Source organism: Entelurus aequoreus, linkage group LG21 (genome assembly GCF_033978785.1).
Source record: "Entelurus aequoreus isolate RoL-2023_Sb linkage group LG21, RoL_Eaeq_v1.1, whole genome shotgun sequence".
NCBI lineage: Eukaryota > Metazoa > Chordata > Actinopteri > Syngnathiformes > Syngnathidae > Entelurus > Entelurus aequoreus.
Window position 1 is genome coordinate 30656134 of NC_084751.1, and position 12470 is coordinate 30668603.

Below are 12470 nucleotides of genomic sequence, written 5' to 3' on the forward strand. Positions count from 1 at the left end.
AGCAGTGGAAAATCGATGGATGAATTAAAACAAGCGATAATATTTTGTTTTATCTGAAAAGCCGAAATCCGCGAGCCAGATGCAATCATCAAAAGAGCCACACCTGGCTCGCGAGCCATAGGTTCCCGACCCCTGCCATAACTTGTAGGTTGACGTTAAGATAAGCATGAAATCTCTCCTCCAGCTATAACTTTTGCATTCCGAAGGCTGGTTTTATTTCTTCATCTCGTGAGAGAGCTAATTCCAGTCCACATGCAAATGTCCAACTAAGGCTCCTTAATTTATTATGGGCTCAACCATAAGGTGGTTCGCTTTCTCCAAGTTGAATATAAACATTCACCATATGTAGAACATAATATGAGTTATTTAATTCACTTCAATGACTAAAATATAACTAAAACTAAAATACATTTTGTTAAGACTGTGACTAAAACTACATTAAAAACTGCTGTCAAAATTAACACTGCTTTGTTGGCATGGAAAATTGTAACATTACTTGGAGGCAGTCCGGCTGAGTCAGCTACCGATGGACTTTGGCGGTACCTATAAATGTATCGAATTTGTAACTATCCCTAGTTTATTAGTATAAATATTTCAGCATTTTGTCATTCATTTTACATTTTCCTGCTTTTTTAACAGTTTTTTTTTGTTTGATAATGTCATGATCCGTGGCCTGCTCATTTTTTGTTTGGTTACGTTCCGTTAGTTTTGGACTCCCCTAGTTCCTGTTTTGTGCACCTCTGGGTTTGTTTTAGTTTCCATGGGGATTATTTGGGTTCACCTGCCTCTGGTTAGTGGTCGGCACGCTCACCTACTGTCGACCACTAATCGGAGAGTTATTTATTCACCTTTCTCACCACGCTCAGTCTGGCTTCATTGTTTGCTGAATGCAACAGTTACGTTAGTATTTCTTGTCTCCAAGTTTATGCTTCCTGTGCTAAGAGGTAACCTTAGCTTCCCGTGCGATCGGCATGTTAACTTCTGCTTGTTTTCTGTTTTTGGTACGTGTTTGATTTTCGAAGATTAAATCATGTTCCTACCTGCACGCCTTGTCCGGAGTGGTCCGTCTGCATCCCAGGAAAACGAACCCCGCAGAAAGATGTGACCCCCCCACACGTGACAGATAATATGCTGTGAGTCAACAAAGCTCAAGCTGCGGGCCTCAGATTGCCCCGCCGGGGCACACTTTGGACACTTTTGTATAGGACATTCCCCATTTATTTTGTGGGTACCTAATCAAATGGTCACGTCTTTCTCTTTTTTGGAAATTATGTCACCATGTTTGATAAAATGTAAATATGACATTAGGTGCCTTTGTGAAACATCTTTTGTTGAAAATGGCAGAATTGTAAAGAATAGAAATAACGATGTATAAAAAATATGTATGAGATTTGATTAGATGGCCTACATCAGGGGTGGACAATTAATTTTTACTGCATGAGCAACCCCAGCACTGCTGGAGGGCCACATCGACAATATATCAATTAAATTTTGCTCAATATTATTTTTGATATATACCGTAAGATAAATAATAATAAAAATAATAATAATAATAATATTAATAATAATACAAATAATAACAATAATAATAATAATTAATAATAATAATACTTTCATTTAACCTAACAACTTTATACCAAAAGCACTGCTTTGGAAATCATTTGTACCCCTTTCAGAGATCACATTTAGCTCCCCCTTAAACATCCTCATGTTGCACAATGAAATGTAAGCATAGGATGAAGTGTGCATTCCTGTAACTTTCTCTAGTAACAGCATTCCATGATTAATATAAATAAATTAACATTAATAATAAATCACATTAAAATAAGCACACGTATGACTGAGGAGTCATAGTGTAACTTTGTGTGGTGTTTGAGTTGTCCGACTTTTTGTGTGGCCATAAACGCACCAGTGGTTTAGTGGTATGCGTGTTGGTGACAGATGACAAGTTGGTTTTGGCCTGGTTTGTACGGCAGAAAATGACTAGTTTTTCGAGATAGAAGTGTTTTACTCATGTTTTTGGTGTGGTTATGGCCGAATGTAAACAGTTTTGCTCATTAAAGTGATCGATATAATTCCTGGCCTCGAAGCATCTCGATAGATGTTACAATAATTGAACGGTGTTCAATTGAACGGTGTTGACGAACACCGTTAGGGCCGCTTGTTGTCACTGTCACTCAAAGTTGCATTGCAAAATTACACAGAATGTGTTTATTTTGTTTAGAATTCAGATGGGATTTGATTTGGTGCGCGGCATATATTTGCTGTGCGCAGAGGACGCTCGAGCAGTACGCAATTGCGCAGGCGTGCACCTTAGAGGGAACGTTGCTTGGCAGTCCATGTCTTGTTGAAAACACGGCATTCGTCATCAACTTTTCTCTTTTAGCGTCTCGGGTGTAAACCGTGCATCACTTGTCGCTGTGCACCTTCACTCACAGGTTACACACAGACATACGCCCATAAATAACACCTTTCAAAATAAAAGCAGCACAGTTGTATTGCGCGCACGACATAGATGTTTTTTCAACTTTATTTTGTAATTTGTGATGGCAGCTGTTCACATTCACTCACAATCACGCACGTGCATACGTCCACATGGAAGTAATACAAATAACGCTTTTCAAAACAAAAGCAGCACCGTTGTATTGCACACTCAACATAGATACCTTTTTAAATTTATTTTGTAATTTATGATTGGCCTCACGCGGGCCGGACAGGGACGCACAAAGGGCCGCAGAATGCCCAGGTCTGGCCTACATTGTTGTGCAATTATTGCAGCTTTGTAGCATTAGAGTCAGTGATTGCTCCACAAGCAGCCCATAAAAGTCCATTAAAAAATAGTTTTCTTTTTCTACATTACATTACTATTTTTACAATTATTGATTTCATGAATGAGCAGTGATAGTGGTGTACCATATCAGATGAATCCATACAGTAAATTAAAATGTTTTTTTTAAAGGAATCAAGTCTGTGTGAAGTTATGAACATACCAAATGTCTCTGCTTTCTGTCAGCTTGTTCATGCAGGTGTGCCACAGCTGCTTCCGCCAGCAGGCCCAGTTACATCGCTGTGCCCAGTGCCAGTTTGCCTTTTACTGCAACCGCACCTGCCAGACCGCATGCTGGGATGAACACAAGAAGGAGTGTGCTGCCATTAAGAAGGTCGGCAAGGCGCCGAATGAGAATGTCCGGTAAGAAAGATGTTTGAGCCGCTTTGTTAGACTACTGTAACTAAATTCATTATAATATTCAGAATTTAGGATCGGTCAGACAAATAAGAAAATGAGGAAACAGTGATAGAAGATAATATCTGCTGGGATCCAGTTTGAGAACCTGCGGATGGACAGTGAGACAGCAAATATTGAGAACATCAATTTAATCGACAACTAGCATAGGGGTTCAGCCGGCTGAACATCGAGTGCAAGAGAACCTGGAGAGAAGAGGGCAAAGTGGCAATAATAACAAAAACAATAATTGCAATAATGATAATAACAATAATATGTGAGAGGGTTTATCGCTGGAGTCCATTGCAAGTTAACTCCAGCATGGGAGTGCAACATCAACCCAGTGCTTGCTGCAGCAAAGTACCACCCAACCATCCTCAGGCAGTGGCAAATGATCAGGCAATGGGGTTACAGCACAAATTCTAAGTGTGACTGCAGGCCAATCGTGGCCAGGGAAGGGAGGAGGAATCACACCCAAGTTTAGCACGGTATGAATAGCCTAGTGTGAGTACACCCAAGATTCAGTCACATGTCCTCTCAGGCCTGCACTGCCCTTTGAGACATGTTGTCTATATCACCATTAGCTTTCTCAAGGGTCCTTTAGAATTTTCCAAACAATGATCAGTACAGTATGTCTGCTTTGTTTTTGCTACCTTAAATTATCTTTGAGTAGCTGGTAGCAACTTGCATAGGAGCCTAGTTTACTTTCTGGAACCCAACACATAAATACATTGTCTGACATAATGAACATAGATATTTTTCACACAACGGAAACTGTTATTTTTCATACTTTGTCGATGCACAAACTGTTCATTTTTAAATAAAAATGATTTCTGTACATATAGTACACTAACAATAATGAGATTGGTTTATTTCAAACATATTCACAACTTGGTTTGTCAACTTGTCCAAAGAAAGGTAGGGAGATGCGCACTAGGGTTACCAAACATCTTTGGTATGAATGGCGTTGGCAGCAATCAGTGGCCTCCTCCAGTCATAGGTCAATTTTCAAAAGGTCTTGGTTGACGTCGGAACATTGTGTGCAGGGTTGGCCATGAGGACATTTACAACTAAAGATGGGTTGAACTCCATGATAGCTTGGTGGCGGTGCTGGGCAAGGACACATAGGTTCTCTTGTGGAGCTCCACTTTGAGTAGGTTGAATAGAGTTTTTTAAGGCTTACTCAAAGAATAAATATATTGATCAATAAAGTTGACAGAAGCACTTCACAAACATTGTGCAGTAGTAATACAAAAGTAAAGGATACATCATAAACAATTCTTTAACTAATTACAGTAGTACCTCAACTCAGGATTACCTCCAGTTACGAGTAATTTGAGATACAAGCTGCCTCTCGGCTGTCTCTTGGCTTGTTGGTATGCTATAGGATGTGATCATAATTTGACTTACACTTATGTCGCTAGAACGAACCTCGCAAGATCCGCCCCAAAATTTCCAATCTTAATAACAGAACACGCTCACCATGAAGTCAGTGAAGCAGTAGCCAGTTCCCGCGGCGGGACAATATCCAAAAGACGGACATTTATTCACAGGTCCACAGGTCTGCATGAGAGAGTGTGCATGGACAATGGGACTTCACATGTAGGTGGGAAAATACAAAAAAACAACTATTTGAGAAATCAGACGAAGTTAGTGCATGGAAACATACTCATTGTTTCATTAGGATGCTTCCTTGGCATAGCATGAAAATCCCTGAAAGACCTAATAAGATGGGTTGTAGATCACTGACAAGAGGTACCTACTTTAGCGATGGACTGAGGCCAAATCTCATGTAGTTTTTGATTTGCTCTGACTACAAGTGGGGCGGCCAAACTTCTTGACTTGCAGGCCAAAATGCAAGTCTGATCGAGGAGCCTGAAGTCTGCGTGAACAAATAAATATGTTATAATAGACAAACTCAAAAAACTGAATAGAAATTTACAGATTTAAACTGAACAAGGCATCAAGAGCGTACATAAGTAAAAGATTAGGGATCGAGTTTGAACTATGTCTTACAGAGAAGTGTACGTTGGTAAACCTCACTCCCTGACACTCTTAAGAGTTTGCGCTAGAATTTAGTATACAACTCTGCCGTTTAACTCTCAAAGCCTGAATTACCCTAATGACATGTACATCGGGCTTTATTTTTTCAGAAACTGTTGGAATTATTTGATTGGACAAATGGCTAAAGATTTATATCCATCCATCCATCCATCCATCCATTTTTTACCGCTTGTCCCTTTTGGGGTCGCGGGGGGTGCTGGAGCCTATCTCAGCTGCATTCGGGCTGAAGGCGGGGTACACCTTGGACAAGTCGCCACCTTATCACAGGGCCAACACAGATAGACAGACAACATTCACACTCACATTCACACAATAGAGCCAATTTTAGTGTTGCCAATCAACCTATCCCCAGGTGCATGTCTCTGGAGGTGGGAGGAAGCTGGAGTACCCGGAGGGAACCCACACAGTCACGGGGAGAACATACAAACTCCTCACAGAAAGATCCAGAGCCTGGGATTGAACTCAGGACCTTCGTATTGTGAGGCACATGCACTAACGCCTGTTCCACCGTGCTGCCCTAAAGATTTATAGTTACCAGTAATAGTTTTTTCATGCCTGTACTAAAATAACAGTATGTTCATTGTTTATTCATATATATAATGGCTTTTGTGGATCATGAGTTAATGTTTTCTGTTTAATGTCCCTTCGGTCTTCTGACTGTCTCAGAAATGCACTGAGGGCAGCGATCAAACAACCACCATTGTGTTCTTCACATTGCTGTTCTTATTTCCCCCTGCAGTCTGGCTGCACGTGTGCTGTGGCGCCTTCACAAGGACACAGGCATCGTGGCAGACAATCAGATGATCTCCGTGGAACAGCTGGAGAACCACGTGTCTGACCTGCCGGAGGACAACCTGAAAAAGCTAGAGACCGATGTCCAGAGCTTCCTTGAATACTGGTCTTATGGAAGGAAGCAACACTCAGTTGACTACATCTTGCACATCTTTGGCATTGTAAGAATGAACACTGAAAGCTGTTTTGAACATCGCCGTCTTCTCGACTTACGTCCTGTTCTTATTTGTGTTTTTGTAGTTAAAATGTAACGGATTCACACTAAGGGACCAGAATGGGCTGCGAGATGTTGGTGTGGGGCTTTTTCCTAACCTATGTCTGGTCAACCATGATTGTTGGCCCAACTGCTCCGTTGTCCTTAATCACGGCAAGTATGTATCATCTACAAACCATTGATCACTTCAATCATTGTATTTTTTGAAACCACAAATACATTTTGAAATTTTGCCTTGGTTTTTGTAGAATTACCATAGTTTGGCGTAGTATAAATCCTTCAGAACAGTAATATATGGCAACCAATTAGCCTTGCGAACATGCCAACAATGATTGTGTGAGCTTGAAAGAGATCACCAAGACCTTAGAAAGAAAACTATCTTGTCTTTTGTGTGAGGGTTTAACAGTCATAGGTTAAATGCATGGATTATATTGCATCATCAAAGTTTACTTGATATTTCACATGCCAAAATTGACCCATTCTCTTTCTTTTCACAGCCAAACTGCTCTGAACTCTGCTCTCCACTCTCAGAGTAGGTACGTGGAGGTGCTCAATTCAGCTATATTGAATAAAGCGAGACATAATTACTAATGCACAGCCATTACTAGAATTGGCTGGACGAAACGGTTTCAACCATGTTGGGACCATTCATACAGTATGCACAGATTGTTACAACTTCATCTGAACACGTGACATAATTGATGTGCTGTTAACAAATACACAGTCTGAATCACAGTTGGATCAAATTACCTTTGATATTTGTCAATTTAAGATGGCACTCAAGCCTTCATTTATTTAGATTACAGTGACAACAAGAGAGGAAAAAAGCTACTAAAGTTAAGTTAGCATGCTAAATTAGCATGTACTCTGTCGATACGATAGCCACGTGTGCGTAGCTACAAAAACACATTTGATCTAACCCCATTGCTTCTTTTTTATTTCAAACAAAATGTCACTGGGGTAAAAAGTCACACTTGGGAGTTCGCAGACCAGATGCTAGGAGGATAACGCTAACTAGATAACTGGCTAGCTTCTGCCAGACTGAAGCAAAGTGACAACATGAAAAAAGAGGCTTCACCGCTGTTTGTATGTATTTTTATACTTTGAATGCTAGTCTATCCAGTTTGTTAAACCAGGGGCTCCCAAACTACGGCAAGCGGAAAGTCCTAAGATTTAAAAAATAATAATATTTACTGGTGTCTCCTAGCTGCTCAGGCAAATCATATTGTCTAAAACGCATTTTCCCATCAATATTGTGACATCATCGGCAAAGTGCGTGCTCTTTCAGTCAATTAGAATATATACATATATACATACAGAGGCTATTTCATCCCTACAAGCCTGTTTTGCAGGTTGCCCTGCTCGACAAACGGGCTTGTAGGGATTAAATAGCCTCTGCTCTACCCCGGTATTGAGCACTGTATAACGAATAAACAACTAGGGCTGTGGATCTTTGGGTGTCCCACGATTCGATTCAATATCGATTCTTGGGGTCACGATTCGATTCAAAATCTATTTTTTTTTCAATTCGGCGGCGAAGTTGGTAGAGTGGCCGTGCCAGCAATCGGAGGGTTGCTGGTTTCTGGGGTTCAATCCCCACCTTCTACCATCGTAGTCACGTCCGTTGTGTCCTTGGGCAAGACACTTCACCCTTGCTCCTGATGGCTGCTGGTTAGCGCCTTGCATGGCAGCTCCCGCCATCAGTGTGTGAATGTGTGTGTGAATGTGGAAATACTGTCAAAGTGCTTTGAGTACCTTGAAGGTAGAAAAGCGCTATACAAGTATAACCCATTTATCATTATTTATCATTTAATTCAACACGAGTCTCGATTCAAAAACGATTTTTTTCCCGATTCAAAAGGATTCTCTATTCATTCAATACATAGGATTTCAGCAGGATCTACCCCAGTCTGCTGACATGCAAGCAGAGTAGTAGATTTTTGTAAAAAGCTTTTATAATTGTAAAGGACAATGTTTTATCAACTGATTGCAATAATGTAAATGTGTTTTAACTATTAAATGAACCAAAAATATGACTTATTTTATCTTTGTGAAAATATTGCACACAGTGTGTTGTCAAGCTTATGAGATGCCATGCAAGTGTAAGCCACTGTGACACTATTGTTCTTTTTTTTTTATATATATAAATGTCTAATGATAATGTCAATGAGGGATTTTTAATCACTTCTATGTTGAAATTGTAACTAATATTGATACTGTTGTTGATAATATTCATTTTTGTTTCACTACTTTTGGTTTGTTCTGTGTCGTGTTTGTGTCTCCTCTCAATTGCTCTGTTTATTGCAGTTAAGAGTGTTGCTGGGTTGGGTTTGGTTTTGGAATTGGATTGCATTGTTATGGTATTGCTGTGTATTGTTTTGTTGGATTGATTAATTTAAAAAAAAAAAAAAAAAAAAAATACAAAAATTAATTAAAATAAATAAATAAACAAATAAATCGATTTTTTAAAAATGAGAATCGATTCTGAATCGCACAACGTGAGAATCGCGATTCGAATTCGAAACGATTTTTTCCCACACCCCTATAAACAACAGAAACCTCGACTATACCCGAGTCAAAAAGTTTGGGGACCCCTGTGTTAAACTTTCCCCTTCAATTTGATATCAAATATATATGCAGATTTAATCATAACAATCGTGGGTGGCCAAAACAAGTGAAGCTCAAATTCAACCGGTTCAAGCAGAAGGATCACGACATAAGACTGGTGAAACAATAATGAGCACCACTGTGATAACTCACCATGAAGGTTTAACTTCCTTAATACTAAAGTAAGGGAAGAGAGTTCAGTATCAAATTAAAGGTCTTTGGATGCTTTATCTGATTAGATAGATTACAGGTGCAGTAGTACCTCAATTTACGAGCTTAATTGATTCTCTGACAGAGCACGAGTGTCTCAAACAAAGTAATCCCATTTAAATCAAATTAATTGCTGCTTTTCCACACAAAACAACAACATTTTACTTGTAACATCCCTTTAAAAGAGGAAAAACTAACTTTTATATAAAAAAATGTGTATATAACAAATTAAAGTTGTACAGTATCCTATACCGGTGCTAATAAAGTCCTGCGGTACGAATGAATTAAAAACGGTACTATACTGCTTCTAATACTTTTTTTTATGGACATGACGGCGCGGCGTCGTCACACTGTGACATTGCTGTTAAAACGAACAGAGGTGCATGTTAAACAACGCACACACACAGAGTACTTACAAGCAAGAACAGGGTGGAGGTAGAAGAGGGAGGAGTTGTCTCCGTTTTTCTATATGTTCACCCACACCGGTGAACATAAAGGGATCAGATATACAAATAGTGGACTCATTTAAGTACCTGGGTGTTCACACAACAATAAGCTGGACTGGACTCACAATTTTAAACGCTGTGTACAAGAAAGGTCAAAGTCGCCTACACCTCTTGAGGAGACTGAGGTCCTTTGGGGTGTGCAGGTCTCTGCTGCACACTTTTTATGACACTGTGATGGCTTCTGCAGTGTTCTATGCTGTCGTTTGCTGGGGTGGGAGCAGCAGGCTCGGAGACAGGAACGCACATATTAAACTGATTAAGAGAGCTGACTCCGTCCTAAGCTGCCCACTAGACAGCAATGAGGAAGTGGCTGACAGAAGAATGCTGACCAAGTTGAAATCCATAATGTCCATTCCCTCTCACCCCATGTACAACACTGTGGAAGCCCCGAGACGTTCCTTCAACATTAGATTGTTACAGGTACATCCACAGAGCAGGAAGGAAAGCTACAGTAGGTCCTTTCTACCCACAGTCTTAAGACTTTACAACGCACTTAAGTGATTACTGTTTTTTTTTCATGGTGTGCAATACGGATGTTAGTGTTTTTTGTTTTATTTTATCCTCTATCTCAGGGGTCGGCAACCCAAAACGTTGAAAGAGCCATATTGGACCAAAAATACAAAAAACAAATCTGTGTGGAGTTGCAAAAAATGAAAAGCCGTATATTAGTCTTATAATGAAGGCAACACATGACGTAAGTGTCTATATTAGCTATAATAGCCTACTATTAAAAATTACTTCAAAAGTCTTATATAAGTGTTATAAGGAAGACAATACATGATGTAAGTGTCTATATTAGTTTTATTAGCCAACTATCAAAATTACTTTAAAAGTCTTGTATAAATGTTATAATGAAGGCAACACATGACATAAGTGTCTATATTAGCTACTATCAAAATAACTATATGTCGCAAATCTTCGTTGACAGAAAGGTTGAAATGTAATATTTATTCTACAAATTTTTAAAACATTAGAAACCATTAGTAAATCAGAGGCTACTCAGAAGGTGAGATAACTCCTGGAAATTATTGGCTTTTATTGGCCAAAGGTATAGATGTGTGTGTCCAAGTTAAAGGAAACGGCAGGCTGTCTTCTTTTAATAGATTTATTACAATCTTTGGCAAGCTAGGTAATGTTTGCTGTCGTCTGGAACAACATGGCACACAAACAACTATTTGAAATGCAGTCAATATTACATACAGATAATGTGTCATGAGATGAGCAAAACAAAATTATATACAAAGAGGATAAAAGTTAAGGATATTAAATGAGCTCAAATATACCTACACATGAGACATAATCATGCAATATGTACATACAGCTATCCTAAATAGCGTGTTAGCATTGATTAGCTTGCAGTCATGCTCTGATCAAATATGCCTGATTAGCACTCCAAAAAGTCAATAACATCAACAAAGCTCACCTTTGTGCATTCACGCACAGCATAAAACGTTTGGTGGACAAAATGAGACAAAGAAGGAGTGGAAGATTGTACATGTAAACAAATGTTTACATGTTTGTTTGCATTCCCCCCCCCCCCATCTTTTTCCATTTTCAATCCTTTTTTAAAAATGCTCCAGGGAGCCACTAGGGCGGCACTAAAGAGCTGCGAGTTGCTGACCCCCGCTCTATCTATACATATTAGTGAGCAATATGTAGTATTTATTACTATCTTTTTGTTTTTCATTACGCTTTACTTCTGTTACTGTATGTAAAAACCTGCACTGCAACAATGTAAATTCCCCATTGTAGGATAGATATAAGTCAATCCTATCCTATGGACGCATTTTGGCTTAAAACTGATGATAAAGTTGAAGCTACAAACACTGAAGCGCCGTGCCTTTAGTAGCTAGCGATAACGTTACTTTGCTATCGGCAGTGTTTTAGCTACTTCTAAATCACTAATCCTCGCCTCCATGGTGACAAACAAAGTATGTTTCTTACAAGTATCATCCCTGCAGCACGAGGAATAATCACTACACACCGTAGGAGGATACAATAGCTAGCAGCTAACATCAAGCTAGCGCTCCTCAATGTAAACAAATGCCAGAAGTGGATTTACACAGACATTAACTGTAACGATACCAAGTACGAGAGCGTATAGTCGATAATACAGTGATTACATTGGTATTTTTCGTATCACAAAATATTTTGTCTTTTATAATAATAAACCCAGGAAATACATCCTTGGACACAGGATAACTTTAAATATGACCAATGTATGACCCTGATCCATCCCATGGCGGCGCGCGCAGTCGCAGCGGCCAGGAGCTCCTACAGCCGGCATAGTTTTTACACACTGTTGATACTGCTCTGTGTTTTCTGGCATATTGTTGGAACTGTGGCGATAAAATACAGCCACGAGGATCTGGTGCAACTCAATACGGGAGTTTTTCACAAACTGTCAGCCGAGTTTATTTTCCCGGCTGAGATCATCAGACCACCTCCCGGGGCCCCCACAGCAGACGGCCGAAGAAGGAGGCGTTGCCAGCGGAAGCGCAAGAGAGGCAAACGGGCGGGCGTTTGGGCTAGGCTAAAGGCTAGCCCGTTCAAACCGCCACTTCCTACCATCTTCTTGTCGAATGCCCGGTCGATCCACTATAAACTGGATGAAATCCGCCTTCAGATGGCGACGAGAAGGAATATACGTGACTGCTGCTGCCTGATTTTCACGGAAACTTGGCTGGACAGAACCATCCCAGATGCGGCTACTGAATTAGCCGGCTTCACCGCCCACCGAGCTGACAGAACCGCAAACTCCGGTAAGAAGATCGGCGGAGGATTGTGTGTCTATATAAACAGCAACTGGTGCACACAGACTGTGAGGGTGGACGAACTGTGCAACACAGATGTA

At 40.1% G+C, this 12470-nt stretch overlaps 1 protein-coding gene and 1 long non-coding RNA gene across 3 annotated transcripts in view; one reads left to right on the plus strand and one right to left on the minus strand.

Annotated features, from left to right (window-relative positions):
* The window catches only part of smyd1a (SET and MYND domain containing 1a), a 55189-nt gene that overhangs the window by 20900 nt on the left and 21819 nt on the right, over positions 1-12470 (plus strand). Inside the window, 4 exon segments of the mRNA XM_062031386.1 lie at positions 3014-3190; positions 6027-6240; positions 6320-6450; positions 6791-6829. Of these exon segments, the coding sequence (XP_061887370.1) occupies positions 3014-3190; positions 6027-6240; positions 6320-6450; positions 6791-6829 (561 nt within the window).
* LOC133638601 (uncharacterized) overlaps positions 3003-12470 on the minus strand; it is a 53316-nt gene continuing 43848 nt past the window's right edge. For both annotated transcript variants that reach the window (XR_009823659.1, XR_009823660.1), the window contains exons 3-5: positions 4987-5105; positions 4706-4817; positions 3003-3121 (exon numbers count right to left, since the gene is read on the minus strand). This is a non-coding gene — a long non-coding RNA (uncharacterized LOC133638601). The remainder of the gene's footprint in view (positions 3122-4705; positions 4818-4986; positions 5106-12470) is intronic.